The 18,899-nt window shown below is 32.8% G+C and overlaps 1 protein-coding gene across 4 annotated transcripts in view; it reads right to left on the bottom strand.

Annotated features, from left to right (window-relative positions):
* ERBB4 (erb-b2 receptor tyrosine kinase 4) overlaps positions 1-18,899 on the bottom strand; it is a 1,320,366-nt gene that overhangs the window by 350,748 nt on the left and 950,719 nt on the right. For all 4 annotated transcript variants that reach the window (XM_031963609.1, XM_031963611.1, XM_031963608.1 and 1 more), the window contains exons 10-12: positions 18,775-18,848; positions 17,224-17,314; positions 13,768-13,967 (exon numbers count right to left, since the gene is read on the bottom strand). In XM_031963609.1, the coding sequence (XP_031819469.1) occupies positions 13,768-13,967; positions 17,224-17,314; positions 18,775-18,848 (365 nt within the window). The remainder of the gene's footprint in view (positions 1-13,767; positions 13,968-17,223; positions 17,315-18,774; positions 18,849-18,899) is intronic.

Below are 18,899 nucleotides of genomic sequence, written 5' to 3'. Positions count from 1 at the left end.
TACTAGAGAAATCTGAAGGGATGATGGAGATAGCCTCATAATAACAGGGGCCAGACACTATGTGACAGATCAAATGTACTGCACAGATGTGACCTTTCATTTAAAAAAGGTGCCATTTGGCCCTTTTGCTTCAGAAATCATAAGCTCATCATGAATGTGCAGACATCATTTGGCTGCAAGACAGTAGGCTTTTGATAGCAGAAACAGTTGAACACAGACAAATGTAGAATAATTTTCACAATATAAATGGAAGAGAAATCTTAGGTAGATCCAAATTATTCTCTGGTGATAAGCTAAATACAACTCTCAAACTGATGATAAGAAAATCTTCCTTTCTTGCTCAACTTCTTCCCTACTCCCAATAAAAGATTGTTCTTCATTAAAACCCCTTTTTAAGTATGGCTTGTCCAAGAAAAATAACTTTCTAAAATTATTTATTTAACACAGAGGCAATGTACTGCAGCTTACAGTGCACTGGACATGGAATTGGGAGAGACGTCTTGTGTTCAAATGTTACTTTCCAATTTTGAATATCTTGTATTCCCTAATAGTATGTAAACTTCTTAAGAGTATGTATTTCCTTTTGTTGTCTGCCAAGTGCCTAGGCACAGAGCAGACACCTAATAAATACTTGTTGTTTACTAGTTGTGTGAAAGTAGTTAAGTCTCTAAGTCTCAGTTTTCTCATTTATAATATTTTTTGCCATGATAATATAATAACTAAGAAAATTACTTGTTGGAAGAATTGTGGGAAGATGGCAGATCAGAAAAGTCCAAATTCTCTTGATTTCCCCCACAAACAAAACAAAATCATCCCTCATGGAAAACATAGACCAATGAAAAACAAATAAAATTTGGGGCTGAACAGGGGTCCTCCTGGGAAAATCCAAGAAGACCCAAATAAAGATACCAGGATGGGATAGGTGTGAAGTGTAAATACCTAGAGGGGTTTGCTCCACTGAAATAGTAAGAGGGAGTTGTAAAGCTAGCTGGATTCAGAGGTTGCCTCAGCCCCAACCATAGGAATTTTCATCTCCTTGAGAGAGTGAAGTCTGGAGTTTGAGTCCAGGAAGATGAGAGAAACTGCTGATTACAAACAGGAGGCCCAGCTGTGCTGCTGAGACACTTATCTGGGAAAGAGGGAACCAGCAGAAGAAATGGGGCATACTGTTGGTTGTGGGCACTTATAGAAGGGTGGAGAGTTTTATTTGGGATTCAAAATCAGAGGGAAGAGCTGAAGTAAAGGTAATGGCACTTTTCCCACCCAAGGTTTAGAAGTGCTTACACTAACAGTTCTCATGAAAAAAAAAAAAAAAAATGATCAGGAAAAGAAGGATCCAACCAAAAAAACTAATTATGAGAATAGGAAAAACCAGGATTCATCTTCAGAGAAGGACAGGTAAGCAAAAACGTTAAATGGCTACCTACTCAAAAAGAATTTATAGAACTCATAAAAGACTTTTTAAAATCAAGTGAGAGAGACTGAGGAAAGACTAAAAAAAAAATTAAAAACCATCCAAGAAAAACAGGAGTATAAAAAAAGTTAACAAACTAGAAAAGGAGATACAGAGTCTCAAAGAGTAAAATAATTCTTTGAAAATTAGAACTAAGCAAAGGAAAGCCAGGAAATAACAAGACAAATATAAAGAAAGAAAAAATAGAACAGAATGTGAAACATGTTTTAAAAAAACAACAGATCTGGAAGAAAGATTCAAGAGAAAAGATACAAATAACTGGGAAATCTGAAATATGTGACCAAAAAATCAAACTTGACACAATAATGCAAGAAATAATAAAAGAAAATGGATTTGGAATGTCAGAACATGAGAAGAGAAAATAGAAATAGAAAAAAAAATCCACTAATCACCACCTCAAAGAGATCCCACATGGAAAACTTATAGAAAAATGACTGCTAAATTTTGAAACCCACAGATCAAAGAGAAAATTCTGCAAAAAAAAAAAAATCAAATTGCTAGAGTGCTACAATTATAATAATACAGGCTATATCAGCAGCTAAAATAAAAGACCACAGACCATAATATAGAGTGAAAAAAAAAATGGACAGTCAATGAACTTGCAGATTTATAAGACTTTTTCTCCAATAAGTCAAAACTTAATAGAAACTTTAACATATAAGGCCAACACCAAACATTAATTTATAGGAATAAGGCCAGTAGATTAATGGGAATGGGATAAAGAGGAAAGAAAGAGGTGGGGGACATAGATAAAGGAGAGAGCCAAGGATTGGAGGAAGTTAAGTAATAGGAAGAATTAAATAGTTGGCAGGGATAAGACATAAGAGATACACACAAGCATAATAACATGGATTGGAAGTAGAATTCATTTTTTTTTAAAAAGTAGGGCTAATAATCATTAATTTTAGACAAAGTCAAAGATTTGATTGAGAGAAATCTATATTATATGTCAGCCATATTGCTATTGCTTTCGATGCATGTCTATCTATGTGTAAATGTGTACATGTGTACATGTAGGTATATGTATTGTCTAAATAGATATATGTGAAGATTAGCATTTTAAATAATGTGTCACATTTTATTCCATTTAGATATTTAATATACAAAGATTTCCTTAGCATTCTATGTCTACATTATATCTTAACGTGATGACGTGATGTAAAATGTTATTTCTGAATATATCTTTTAAGCACACTGAAATATGTTGAAAACTGATACATATATATGCATATATGGTTAATTTCATTTTTTCCTAGATTGATTTTTCAACATAAGAAGATTTTTCAAGTATCAAATTTTAGTCCTATCAGGTCCAGCTCCAAGAAGGGGCAGTAACTTCTTTCTTTTTTTAATGGGAAAAGCTGGTATACATCATATTAAACATATTTCTCCAGAAAATGCTTTCCTGTAATTCATTTTTTATGGAGAATTTCTGATAACATTAAATCTATTATATATTATGCAGCAATATTTCTTGTTGGATTTTTATTAGCAGCAGAAAGAAATGCAATAGAAAGAAAAACTCATACTTTAAGAGATCCTCCAGGCACTGAATTTTTATTCGTTTAGGATCTCAGGAGGTCATTTTGGAAGAAATGTACTAGTAGCGAAATTCATGAGTGATCTTATGCTCCTCTGCCTGACTGCCATTTTTTTTCTTTTGTTGTCAGCTGATCAGTTTTATGGAATTTTATAATCTAATACAAGGTCTATGAGAAATATTTTTGAAGGAAATATTTATTTTCCTATGAAAGGGGAAAATATGATTCCTTTATCAGCATTTTTTTTTTCTTTTTGCTTTTTGCTGAGACAATTGAGGTTAACTTGGCCAGGGTCACACAGCTAAGAAGTGTTAAGCGTCTGAGGCTAAATTTGAACTCGGGTCCTCCTGACTTCAGGGCTGGTGCTCTATCTACTGCGCCACCTAGTTGCCACTATCAGCATTTTTTCAGATAAAAAAAGCTTAAATCAGTTCATGTCTAAGAAATTAATTTTCCTTTATAATTTTTTCAGATAATTTGAAAACTCATATTACCTACTATGCAATACCTCTCTACCTCTCTTTTCCTCCTTAGCAAAGAGCAATAATAAATCCACTAATTTTCCATTGAAATTCTTCCACATATCATGAATCACAAAAATCTTAGATACTAGCATTCATAAAATTTGGGCCAGCATTAAACATATCCATTTTTCCCCTTTTCTAAAAGTCTCCCTGTTGATTTAAATATTTACCTAGTATAAGGATAAGGATTTATAGTCTTTATATGGACTATTAATAGCTTCTCAGATGCTATAGTTTGTGAATGACATTATACTGTTTTCATCAAGTATATTATATTCTTCAGAATACTATAAGGTCTTCTTGATGTCATTCAAAAGATTGACCATTCACATAAATGTGTATAAAAATACATACTATGCAGATGTTGAGGCAAAATGGCAGAGTGGCTAGAGGCTGAGCCTATAAAATACAGAAAAAGTGATGATATACCCATAGTGGGAGTTTCCATATAAATGGACCCTGGAACTGATAAAATCAGAAATAAAAACTCTCTGTTCTCCAATTACATGAAGCTGAATTAAATTGTTGTGTTTTTCCATAAAGACAAAGATACATAGTTAATTGTAGCAGGCATTTAAATACTAATCTACATTCAATCTCTTATCTAATTTTCAAAAGGAACCTGTTCAGTTGATATTATTTCTTCATTTTGTTGATGGCAAAACTGAGACTCATAGAAAAAAAATGACTTGCTATGGTATCACAGTAATCTAGAAAGAAGGAATTGGATATGAAAGAGTTTGAGAAATCAAAAAACCATGACTTGGACCATATAAAACCTTTGGGATGAATTAAATGACAAAAAAAGATGGTCTTTTGTGGCACTGAACAACTTGGAATTGAATCATATGGAATATCTCCCTAAGGCAATTATAGTCATTTTGGAGTTATGAAGGACAAAAATATAATATGGGATAGAAGAATAAAAGTAAATGTATGTTAATGAAGAGAAAGAGTGAGAGAGAGACACACACATGTGTGTTTGCAAAAACATATACATTTTTAAAACTTTTGTAATGGGTAGATACCTCCAACAACTAGAAGAGTTTGGAATATGAATACATATACATATATATTACAGAAAACATAGTATATATAATATATTACCATAAATTTATTTTTGAAAATACATATATAAACATATGTATATAATGTGTAAGACATGTGTGTGTATGTGTGTGTGTGTGTGTGTGTATATATATTTGTAACCACACAGTTACTTTTGCATACATACATTTGAAGAAAAGGATAGTATGGGACTGATGAAAATAATTCCCTTAGAATATAAATGCTAAGAGTTAGGTCTGTTTAATTTTCATTTTTATATTATCCTCATCTTACATAGTGCCTTTTCCAAAATGTGAACTAAATGTTTGTGAAAATGAATTTGTCAATATAAATTATAAATCTACTTAGATGAGTCATTTTGACCTGTATCTTAAAAAAAATGAGACAAAAAGAAATTGGGGAAACAGGGTAAATAAAAAGGGGTAGAACATGAGCAGAGACAGAAATGTGTCAGTCACATGCTATGTTTAATATTAAGTGTATCTTATTATTAGTGATTAATCATGACTTTAAAAGTCTACAAATGAGTCATGTCTCCAACTTTGAAACAGAGAGGGGATGGACTAAAGGTAAATCTAGGGATATGCATTTTCAGACAGGATCAGACAATGATTCTTTAGTTGGCTTGATTCTATTTAATTGTTACAAGGGAGGAAATTCTATGAGGTGCAGAAGGTTGAATCATTAAGTAGTTGATAAGATACAAAGAGTGTGTGTGAGTGTGTGTGTGTGTGTGTGTGTGTAGAGGCTGAGAGAAGAAAGAGGAGAAGAGGCAGGGAAGGAAGAAAGAAGGGAGGAAGAAAAGAATGAAGATAAAAAAGAAAAAGAAACAGGAAGGAAGGAAGGGAGGAGAAGGAAAGGGAGAAAGAAGGGAGGAAGAGAAGAAGGAAGAAAAAGAAAGAAAGAGGAAAGAAGGAAGGAAAGAAGGAAAGAAGGAAGGAAGGAAGGAAGGAAGGAAGGAAGGAAGGAAGGAAGAGAGGGAGGGAGGGAGGGAGGGAGGGGGGAAGGAGGGAGGAAGAGAGGAAAGGAGAGAGGCAGACACTGACAAGCAAAACTGAAAGAAAAAAAAAATACCCAGAAATTCAGAAGGAAAAACAAATGGAGGAATTTTTCTTACACCCTGTTATGTGTATATGCATATTAAATTCATAATAATAGAAAAATGAACAAAAACAAAGATAAAGAATGATTATAGTAAATCAAAATAATTGTAAATTTCCATTTATCTAGAATACTTAAGGGATAAACATATTCTGGTTAATTTAGAATTAGTACATAAGGATTTTCTAGTTTCAAAGAAATAAAGTCACTTATTCATTTTAGTTATGTCCAATTCTTCATGACCCCCATTAAGGGATTTTCCTGGCAAAGATACTAGAGTGGTTTGCCATTTTATTCTCCAGCTCATTCTACAGGTGAGTAAACTGAAGCAAAAAGAGATAAGTGACTTGTCCAGAGTTACATTGCTAATAAGTATATGATATGGGACTTAAACCCAAGCCTTCCTGACTCCAGGTCTGAGAGCCACCTAACCACTCCAAAATATCCTTAGGAGTCCCCAAATGAAAAAGAAAAAAAGTGAATGAGATGTAGACACTATATTGAAAGGGTGGCAATATAACCCAATAATAACTCAATAGTAGCCATTAGGATAAAATGCAAATCAATATAGAGGGACTTCGGAAATTGGTAAAGGTTGAAGAAAAGGTATCCAGCAGAACACTTGGATAGTTGGCTGAAGAGTATAGATGTGGATATGGAACAGTACAAATATGGTGTGAAAGGTTAACGTAAACGTTTTGTTCAGAAGGAAGGAAGTATAGTGGAATGAATAAAATGCTGGAGAACAAATCTAGTCTTACATTCCAATTCCTGGCTCTGACATTAATTGTAGGCAACTTAGTTCTCTCCTGTTATTACCCCCCCCCCTCACCCCCGACCTACAAACCGAGCAGATTGAACCAGGATACTAATGTTCTTTTCAACTTGGAAGATTAATGGCTATATGGACTCTGTATTTGATTCTTTACTGATCTAAAAGCCCTTGATTTTCCAAATCTATTAATGTAGAAAATGACCAGAAAAGTAGAGACTATTTCAGTGATTAATGCAAGAGGTGACTGGAAATGAAGGGAGAATGGCCATTGGAGAGGCATTAGAAGGATATACTGGACAGAAATTTAATACTTGGAAGAGAAAGAAAAGGAAACAGGGAAATCTAAGCACTACATTGATACTAGTGAATATAATAATAGTAATAAAGACATTAGAGAGGGGAATTAGAGGATGAATTGATATTTTATTCATCATTTACTATTAATAAAATAATTGATATTTTGATAGTATATATATATATATATATATATATATATATAGTTATACATAGTTTTGCATGTGGTTCATATAGTTTATTTACCATGTCTTAATACTGCTTAAAGTTTGCAAAAGACTTTAAATATATCATCTCATTTGAAATGAATAACCCCATGATAAAGATATCATATAGGTAGTATCACCTCTTCATTTATAGATGAGTTAGACAGCTTAAGAAACTTAGCCAAGGCAATGCAACTTGTGTCAGAGGAAGAATATAAAGCAACTATTTCTGATTTTAAGTTCAGAAAGCTATTCATGAGTTCATACTACTCCTCTATAAAGCTCAATTTCCTCATTTACAAATGAGGGAGTTATAAAAGATAATTCTGAATGTTCTTTTCAACTCTAGATAGTTGAGTCTAAGAACTAATGTGATCATCCTAATATCATTATTTTATAAAACTTGATTAGCAATTTTAAACAGCTTGAAAACCACATGGATCATTGTGGAAACATTCTTTTCTTCTCTTTTTCTCATCTAACTTCTTTATTCTTTCCAATTTACTTTTCTTTTTTATTTGTACAAATAAATACAAAAAGAATATTTCTAAGACATTCTATATTGATTAAATACATGTGAAAAAGGATCATTCTATATATTTTTTTTAATTCTGAAGTGAACCTAGTAGTAATTAGAATGTTAGACATAGATGTTGTGGGGTTTTTTAGATATTTTTTTGGAGGAGATTAAGGCAAAAAAGAATTGCATGGAATTCTCATAATTGGGATCCACTCCACAAAAATATGACAAAGATCACTATGCACTGTAAATAGTTATATGGGAATAGAATTTAATTTTACGACTGTACTTCTCCCTCCAATTTAAAAAAAAAAATCTTTAATTTTCTACCAAGGTTAATTTTATGATAAAGGCATAAGTTCTATTTTACACTTAAGATTTTCTATATATTTAAAGGGATGAATATGTCAGAAAATAAGTAGAGGTATAGCAGAAATAGCAAGAGTGAAAGTTTCAAACAAGGTATTTTGCAAAAGCCTCGGGGAAGACATAAAAATGAAATTTACTTTAATGGGAATTTTAACAGATCAAAATAGTTTTGGTAATGCTGACTAAGGTTATTGGCTTTTGCCAATAATGATGTATGGCTGTGGGAATTTGACAAAACCAGACAGATAATTGTATAAAAATGTATATATATATATATATATATATATATATATATATATATATTGGATTTAACATATATTTTAACATATTTAACATATACTGGACTACCTGTCATCTAGGAAAGGGAATGGAGGGAAGGAGGGGAAAATTTGGAATAGGTTTTGCAAGAGTCAATGTTGAAAAATTACCCATGCATATGTTTTTTTTTTGTTTTTTTGTTTTTTTTTTATTTAATAGCCTTTTATTTACAGGTTATATGCATGGGTAACTTTACAGCATTAACAATTGCCAAACCTCTTGTTCCAATTTTTCACTTCTTACCCCCCACCCCCTCCCCCAGATGGCAGGATGACCAGTAGATGTTAAATATATTAAAATATAAATTAGATACACAATAAGTATACATGACCAAACCGTTATTTTGCTGGACAAAAAGAATCAGACTCTGAAATATTGTACAATTAGCATGTGAAGGAAATCAAAAATGCAGGTGGGCATAAATATAGGGATTGGGAGTTCAATGTAATGGTTTTTAGTCATCTCCCAGAGTTCTTTCTCTGGGCGTAGCTGGTTCAGTTCATTACTGCTCCATTGGAAATGATTTGGTCATGCATATGTTTTGTAAATAAAAAGCTATAATAAAATTTCAAAAAGAGAGAATTAGACAAAAAAAATTTTTTTTGAGCACCATAGAACTGATTTTTTTGAATTGTGGTGACTTTTTTTTAAGAGTTCCTTAGACAATAAGGGAGTCAAATCAATCAACACTTAAAGAAATAATTGAGGCTATTTACTGAAAGGTTAAATACTGAATTTAAAGATTAAATATTTTGGTCATATAATGACAAGACAGGACTCATTAGATAATACCCTGGATGTTGGAAAAAAATCGAAAGCAAAAGAAAAAGGGGGACTAATGAGAAAACTACAGGTGTCAGGCCCAGGACAGCCTTTCAGGTATTGATGATGTTGACAAGAAATTTGAAGAGGCAGATCGGAATGTCTCTCAGAATAGACTCCAGGGCATCTCTTCCACTGATACCCCATTGACTAACATGGATTGTGAACAGCACACTGGAAATGGTGCCCCAAATGCAAGGGCACAGATGCAACAGACTGTTCCAACTCCTAATTCAATGCCAGATGACCAGGACAATACCACACAGGGTTACACTCCACAGGAGATCCCTGACACCCCAACATTCAGGGACCTATGAATGCCCCCTCCCAAATCTAGGCTTAATGTGCCTATTCCCACTTCCCTACCCACATGGACCCCCATCATTCTTCCCGCCATCTCTGTATTTCCTTCCCAACATCTATATCCAAACACAATAAGAATTCCAAGGAATAACATCACAAAGTAATCCCATTGCCTATTTCAAATAACACTTGTTTGTTGGAGGTAATGGCTGGTTCCCTAGATCCCTACTTTACTGTTCTCATTCTACCTCTCTTTCTCTTGGCTGATTATGACCAAATACATCAATCTCCTGCCTCCCCCCCTGCCAAACACACACATATTCTCCTCAATGTATTGCTAAGTGTTATGACAAACATTTCATTACAGGTTTTTAACTATGATATGTATGTGTGTTTTTACATGATGAAAATACCACAAGAGAGAGAAAGAGAGATTGACCAAAGCATTGACAGGAGCTATTGGGGCTTTCCCCTTCGGCAAGCTGACCTTGCAAAGAAAGATGCATGGAGAAGGAGTGTGAGGGAAGAGTCAAGTCTTTCTTCCTCAGAGATCCATTCCCACTGTGCATTTATTTCATCAGTCCATACTATCTCAGGGCTCAGACATCTCATTCAGCTTTGTAGTTTCTAAGAGCATCTACTAATATTCCTAAAAGCACCTCCAGTTCTCTAGGAACCTCTTTTCTTAGGCATACTAGAACAGAGTGGTCCTCAAAACAGCTACTTCTAGCAGATCTGCTTCTCCAGATAAGGGTGCTTATGGATATCCTTGTTCTGTTCAAAACCCTTGCAAAACAGATCTCAATAAAATGCAATACAATTGAATTTTGCTTTGTCAATAACTAAATCTTGTGGTAAGAGCTAGCCCAAATCTTTTATCTCTAATAAGACCATCCAATTAGGAATATCTAGACCAGAGAATGTACATTTTCCTTACTTCTTATTTAAATCAAGTATAGTGCCAACCACTAGATGAAAGAAGAATCTTTTTTTAGATATTTTTATATGTGGAACTGTAGAATGTACCCTTCTACGAAACAAAAACAAAAGATATTTATCACTGTAACAATTTCATCTAAGGTTTACAATCCTTTGTAATTAGACTCTTTTTTTTCAAAAAGATTTTCACTCTGTTCACTCCAATTTTTTACTCTACTCATTCATTAACCTTTGCCTGCTCTTTGCTGCTTTAGGACAATTAAATGGTGCTAAGGATCTAATTATATACAGATGCATTAAGATAACAAAGCTTTTTGCAGGTAGATGACTTGAAGACCTATGTTTGATGACCACACAAGTGAATGTTCCCAAAAGACTGTAATTATGCTGCAATTGTAATAAAAATGGGCTGTCAAAAAAAGGGATAGCAGAGAAGAGGATGGACAGTAGACATGGATGTTATCATGGAAATAATGAACTAAATTTCATATTTAGCCCATTTTTATCTTTAGATAATTTAATTTATTAAAGTTTTTCTTCTTTCACACTAAGCCTAAATTTGACTCTTTATCAATTCTATCAATTGATCCCAGTTAAACTTATTTTTAAGTATCACTCACTGCAGAAAATGTTATCTGTAGTAAGAATATTTCTGAGCATCAACAATACGTATATGAGTAAGCTATTTAGGAATCACCCTAGTCACACATCATAATAATAATGTTACTACTAGAAAGGATCTTTGACTATTTGCCCAAGTTTAATACCTATTCAATGATTTCAATGGAAATTTAGAACCCAAAAGTGATAGATGACTCCAAATTGACTCTTCTACTTAAGTACCTAATCTAAGAGTGGAATCCAATTTTCCTGACCTTTTCAGTCCATTGTTCCTTTCCCCCAGTCTATGAGAGTGTAGCTATTTAATTATTACTTAAATCTAATCAACACTTGCTAGGTTCGTTCAGTAAGAATGAGTCTTAATCACTTATTTTAAAAACCTAACACAATCATTTCTAAGATCTAGTCTTTAATGTTTTCTCAGTCCTGATTATAAAGAGGTAGAGAAACAACCTTAGAATCTTTCTTTAAGAAACTCTTTCTCCAAAGTAATTAATTCATCATATATATGAGCAGTCTGCCTTTGTAACATTATTTTATTTGAAGTCTTGCTTATCAGATGTTTTTATACATTTTCAAATCAATCATATTATTAGGATTGAAAATTATAAATACCTGTCTAGTCTACAAGGGTTTTTAACCTAATTAGGGATATACAATATAAAAACATGAGGAAATTCAGAATAGAAAGACTTAAATAAACTGATACAAAGTGAAGCAAACAGAACAAAGAATATGGTATATCCAAACTAAAAGACATCACAACTCAGATTGAACACAATGACAAATATTGTTTGCAGAGGACCAATGATGAAATATATTTCCCTCCTCTGGGGAAAGCAACTGTGTAGTACAAATATGAAAATTTGCAAAAACTATCAAAATAAGTGACAGTTTGTTTAGCTTTATTTTTGCTGTTTTTCTTTTTTTATAACAGAATTCTATAAGGGAGAAGAAATTATGAGGCAATGGGAGCAAAGTAAAAAATATCAAATATACTGTTTAAATAGAAGAGATTATGCGAAGCAGAGTTCCTATAGTTATATAAAAAATGAGATTTTTAAGTGTATGTGTGCATGTGTATGTAGTGCTTAGAAAAATTTAAAGCATTTTATAAGTAAAAATTATAGTACTTAGGTAAAGTTGACGAAGAAAAGAAATATAGAATAGTAAAGAAAGAACAGATCTTAGAGTTAGAAAGACCCAGGCTCAAGTTTTGCCATGTGTGTGTGTGTGTGTGTGTGTGTGTGTGTGTGTGTGTGTGTATGTATGTGAAATACATATTAATATGTGTTTTATTATTATATTATATATAATATTAATGTAACATATAATAAATAATATAATACATATATATTATATGTATATATATATATATATACATATATATAAAGAGATAGAGACAGAGAAACAACGAGAGACAGAAAGAAGGAAAGGGAAAGAAAGAGACAGAGACACACAGAGAGAAAGAGAAACAGAGACAGAAAAAAAGATAGTGAGACAGAGACAGACAGACACTCAGAGAAAGAGAGAGATGTGTTTGTGTGTATATATAGGTATGTCTCTGTGTATGGTTGGTTGTTGGACTTCATGCTTTAAGATGACAAAAATGACATCACTATTGTAGGGTCAGACTACAGTGTGTCCCACTGTGGCCAATCAGTATGAGCTTTAAAGGCTTTGGGCACAAATAGTCCATATGAATATGTAGAGTGCAGATGTCTCAATTTGCTCATTTCATGTTTCTCCTGAAATGTGTGTGTGTGTGTGTGTGTGTGTGTGTGTGTGTGTGTATGTTTGGGTATATATAAATATGTGTAAGCTGTTTGACTATGGAAAAGTCATTCAGTTTGCCCAGTGATTCCAGGCAACTTTTCAACTGATCGTCATCAGTGGAGGAAGTTTCCTTATTAGAAGGTACCTATTCTAATGAAATCATAGATCCAGAGTCCTGTCTCCTTAAAAAACCATCATAGTAAATCATCACCAAATCAACATAGAAAAGCCTGTCAACTGTTGTAAAGAACTATTCACAGAATGACAAAAGCTCACTCATGGAAGGGATCTCCAAGACCACTTATTATAAGCTAGTTGTATATAAATTATAAATTATACCAAGGATCCCCAAGAATATTCTCAGTGAGTAGTGATATGGCCTTTCTATGAGAACTTAAAGTGAGGAGAAACCCATTATCCCTAGATGCAAGACATTCTTTCTTTGGAGAGCTCTATTAGGAAGGTGTTTCTTAAAATGAACTCAAATATATATCTCCACAGTTTTTACTGCCTTGATCCTCCAATGAACATATATCCCATCAGAATGTATAATGCCATTTAAGATGTCCTCTTGCTGGAGAAGGATAACAGTTATCAGTTTTAGCCTCTGGTAGATTCAAATAATTCCAATCTCACCTAATTTATAATAAGTAAAAATATTAAAACCATATTGATGAAAGAAAGAAAGAAAGAAAAGAAAAAGAAACTTACATAGATATGTTCATCATCAGTCATAGCACACCAGATTAAGTGTTGGATTTAGATACAAAATGAGTTGAGTTCAAATCTAACCTCAAATACTTAGTAGCTAGTAGGGCCACTAGTGCAGCCCTAGAAACTTACTTAATGTCACTTTGCCTCAGTTTCCTCCTCTGTAAAACAAAAATAATAATGGCACCTAACTCTGAATTATTGTATTTTAAAAATGAAGTATTTGTAAATATTTTTTTCTCTTAAAGCTAGCCTATAAAAGATAGTTAGTATATTCTTAATTTTATGTTTTCAATTACATCTAAGTTGACCACCAGAATCATACTCTTCATCCTGCCCTCAAAAACTCCCATGACAAGAATCATTATGTAAGCCAATATTTTCTACCTTGGTAGATGTACTTACTACAGTTTTCTGCCTTCCTGTTGTCACGAATTACTATTCTTTGGTTGAGAGTACTGAAGAGAGTGGTCCAATTAACTGTATGGTAATAACATAGATTGGTGTTGTCAGTTATATAGATGTTTCCTGCACTGATTTCCTTTAAGGACTGGAATTGCAAAGAGGTGATACCTTGTTGCTTAAGAATAAGCAATGAGAGACCACTAAAGGAAAAAACAAAAGAGAGAAATTAATGTTTCTACAACATAAATTCATTCATAAAAAGGCTGTCATGTTTTACCTACCTGCCAAAGGAATGTTAATAAAACATAGACAAAGAATGAAATTCCCAGATTTTTTTTTGCAAAAAAGTAATTTCAAAACACAATAATTGTCAGAAATATCTAATTCAAGTGATCCAAAGGAAAACAAAAGAAATTATTAAAATGCATTACCACTATTAGTTTAGACAATATTATTTTTTCATGTTTGTATTACCACTACCTAATATTATTGCTTGGAACATAGTAGGCATTTAAAAAATTCTCAGTCTATCCTGAGCCAAACTAAATTGAAGCTCCCAATAAGACTCAAAACCAAGTGACTTCATGATAGTCTTAAGAATATTCCCTGAATGAAGTCTGAAGGCACTTTCAGAATGAACTGGAAATACACTGACTCTGTTTGCATTTCCAGAAAAAGACAAGAATGGAATAAATAGTCGAAATCACTCCCTACAGATAGTAACTAAAGAGAGTTTTCTTATTTTGGAACATTGGAAGGAATCTACAAATTGCCAACCAAAAGCGTTTAGATCTTATCTTTCACTCAGGAGAATAGGAAGATAATTATTAAAATAGACATGCTTAGAAGTAAATACTATGAAATTGCTGCCATTTGCCAGCAATTTACCAGAAGAGCTGGTCTTGGAAATCTATCAAAATTGAAAGATGACTGAGCAAGTATGAGAAGGAGGGGCAATAGTATTCTGAATTATTCTAGAGAAAGTTTGTGATATTTATGTTTCTGACCTTATTTTTGTTATCCATTTGCCATCCTCCATTCTTGGAATGTACTCCTCTTACTTTAAAATGCAGCTCAGGCATCATCTTCTGTATAATGCTTTTTCTGTCCCCTAATTTATAGTTCTCCTTTCATATTATCTTGTATTTAACTATTTATAGATGTATATATGCTTATGTGATTATATTACATTTATATATGATGATAGTTTTATATATAGTTTTTCCCCCTTCATTAGAATGTAAGTTAATTAAAAGAGAGATTATTTATCCCCATTGCCTACCAAAGCATGTGGCACATAGTAGATAATAAATATAAAAAATCAGTAGTGATTGATTGATATAAACAACATTTAAAAACAATCTGTGGAATTTCAAAATCATTTGGCCCTTGTTGGAAATTTCTAGAGGACAGGATATGTTGAAGGCATCTTCTATTTGTTCTCATCTTCCATAGCTATTAAGACCATACGGTATATATAAAATAAAAATTACTATATAGTTTGTAATAGAGATATACATGCAGACATATACACACGCCTACCACAATGTCCTACCTCCCGACAAATACACACACACACACACACACACACACACACACACAGAGGCATAAAATGGAAAATGAATGTTTAATTTCCCAAAGGAAGATGCTAACTAACTTGATCCATTCCTTAATGTCATTGATATAATAATATACTTAGGTGTTCTCTAAGATATAACAAATATAATATATGTAGAATTAATTGGATTATAAATTGAACTCAATGATTAAAATGTTCCAATGATAATGGAAAGAAAATGGATGAAAAGGAATGGGATGTAAGTTTTAAAAATCAAGGAATGCCATAAAATGAAATTAAAACACTAAAATTCAGATGGCCTAAGAGTTTCCCTCAAAATTCAGTAAATATTAGTACAAAAGCAAGTTTTATGTCATGGACATTTTTGTCATTCTACATTTCCCTTTGGGAGAAAAGTGATTTATATTTCTTTTTTATAACTTGGGGAAAAAATTTTCTTACAATGTCACCAACCAATGGATATTATTTATAAATTTAGTAATAACAACTTTTTTTTTCAAAAGATAATTTAAGATGACAATAATTGCTCCTCCAATCTGCAAGAAGAACAAGTAGCTCAAGAATGAATAACAATATTCAATTCAATCTGAAATCTTTTTTTCCTCTTCACAATCTTTTAGAGGTGTTGAGTGTTATTACATCAGCAAAATGCTTTGCCTGATTGATAGCATTTGGTTCAAGAGACTCAGCATTAGTGGTATACATCATCCAGATGGATTGTTCCCATTGGCTATTATTTTTCATTATGTTGGCTTCTTTTTAGTTTTTCCTATCAACTTTTGTACAAATATAGCACTTGTGTCAATGGACTTTGAGGGTGCTTTTTTCTGTGAAACTTTGGAAGAGAAAATTCAGTTGCCATTTTTCACAATTTCATTTCTTAGCAAACCCCACAGGTTAGCACAAAATTTTCTACCTCAAGTTCACAAGTTCATATCTGTGTATAGCAGTATGCATAAACACACATGTGTAGCTCGAGGTCAGGAATAACTCCTAAAATATTATCATTTGGTAATCTGATCAATGTTGTTATCCCTTCCAATAACAGAGGTGTCAGATCATTCTTCATACTTCCACTCATGTTTTCCTAGAACATTGCCACAACAGTGGTTGCTTTTATCAGATTCTCTTTTCTTTACATGAATACCAAAAGAACATACAATTTGTCCCCTGCCCCCCTCACCTAACCTTTCCCTTCCCATTCTTACTTCATGAACAGCCTATCTCTTTTATTTTCCCATCATCCATTTCTCTAATAACTTCCTTAACACTGAGTATCCTGAATAATTCATCATGTGTAATATGTTGAAACATACTCACATCTACTATGTTCCATTCCATTAGAGATCTTTGACTGTTTCAATTACTGATCCAGTATGCTAGTTAAAAATCTGTCCTCTGGATTTATTGAACTCTGCTTTGATCTCACTGTCATGAACTATGTTCATATAGACCCATCGACTGATAAAGTAACTAACTATTCAAAGAATTCTTGATCCAAATGTCAGCACCAATGGTTAACTGTCACCCAAATATATCTTTTGATTATGATGAAATATGATGAAAGGGTAGACTGAAATTTGTGGTTTATATCTTATATTTTCAAACCAGAAAATGCATTGTATTATTTTAAATGATTTAGGGAGTTGGAAAATCAAGAGGCATACTCCCTGCATTCTATAGTCCATCATTTGTGGCATGTTTTTTTATTATGAGCTTTATCTCCAGGATGGAAAATGGAAAAGTTGGTTTTTCTATAACAGTGAAATCAATGAAACTAAGGTTTCTGATATTTTACATGAGCCTTTAAGAAATGTATCTATTTCTAGTGAACTTTGAGAGCTCTACAGACTAAAACACAGATATTGAACACATACCTATAAAGTACTCTTCCACCAATGGTGACCAGGTTAGAAAAGACACTGAAATCTGTCATGTTTGGGGGCCAAGACTGTATGTTCAAGAAACCTGAGGAAGATAAGGGCAAAAAGAAATGTCAGTATCTTATTGTCTCATTCACGGTGAATCCTTCAAATCTTGAAACATGACAGGATCACCTTATGCTGAAGTAACATGATAGGCATGTGAGAAAACCTACAAATAGGTCAAGAGCATTTTGGATTGGCAGTTGTGTTATTCCAATAATAGGATTTTTCAGCAACTCAAGGGGCTCAGAATTACAGTCATACTTTCTGTGCTGAAATGCATGTCCAATGAGAGGTAACAAAAAGTACAAAATGCCATGTTTCAGATGCAAATGTATTCAGAAAGAAAAGACTTAGGCTTCAAAGGTCAGCATAGTGTAGTGGATAATAGATTAGTCTTGTGTAAGTGGGAATGAATACTTTGAACACTAACTAGCTCTTTGGACTCAATTATCTTCTCTGTATTATTCTCCTCATTTATCTGTCTGTGGGAAAGATCCAATGTAACAATATTTATAAAACTTACTGTAGCTTTAATGCCCAACATAAACATTGTCATAATTATTAATAACTCTAATAATAACTGCCCTTTAACCAGGGAATGCAGTGGATAGAGCAACTGGTACTACAATCAGGAGGATCTAAGTTCAAATTTGGCCTCAGACACTAGCTATATGACCTGGGGCACATCACTTAATTCTGATTGCCTCTTTTGGCAATTGTTAATGCTGTAAAGTTACCCATGCATATAACCTGTAAATAAAAGGCTATTAAATAAAAAAAAAATAAAATAAATAAAATTTGTAAAAAAAAAATTCTGATTGCCTCCAAAAAATGATAATAACTTCCCCTAATTTGTTGCTTTCTAATATAAAATTTGAAGGCTTCCAAGTTCCTGTGATTTATAGATTCAGGGAGTAGATGATAAAGAGATTTCATGGATTTGAGTAAGAAGGGCTATGCTCAAATTCTAGCTTACCTGTAAGAAGCTGTGAATTTGAAAAGGTCATTTAGGTAGTTTGAGGTTTACTTTCTTCACTTGTAAGATGGGAATATAATAATTACTCCATCTACCTAATTGTTGTGAAAATTAAATGAGATGTGTGTATGTCCTTTGAAAAGTGTTGATAATTATGTAAATGTGAGGAGCTATGACAAAGATGATGGTGAAAATGATGAGATGCTACACTTTTGTCATACTATCATAACTGTATTTGTTATATTAAATAACAAAATATCATAAAAATTTTATTTCTGAATGAGGATTATTTGATACTTGCAATACCCAATAATTTTCAGTTTCAACATAATTTTCCCCATTTGCAGAATCAATCAAAATATATGTACACTATTAGGTATTTGCAGACCTTTATGAAAAATTTAATGGTTTTTAGAGGCTCACGTTTATTTTGAGATGCTGATTAAAATATTGGATGTGCTTTAAATAAAAGCCCCATAGAATACAATTTGCTTTACATTACAATTCTGTTTCTCCCTAGTTACCTGTTATCTCTCTTACTGTCCGGAAGATGTTCAGTTTCTCAGGATCCATAGCTTCTATTGCATTGTAAGGATCCCTAAAAGATGAAGATATTCTCGATAAATGATTCAAGAATAAGCCAGGATAG

Source organism: Sarcophilus harrisii, chromosome 3 (assembly GCF_902635505.1).
Source record: "Sarcophilus harrisii chromosome 3, mSarHar1.11, whole genome shotgun sequence".
In the NCBI taxonomy this organism is placed as follows: domain Eukaryota; kingdom Metazoa; phylum Chordata; class Mammalia; order Dasyuromorphia; family Dasyuridae; genus Sarcophilus; species Sarcophilus harrisii.
Note: the sequence above shows the minus strand (reverse complement) of the source record. Positions and strands in the feature narration are given on the sequence as shown.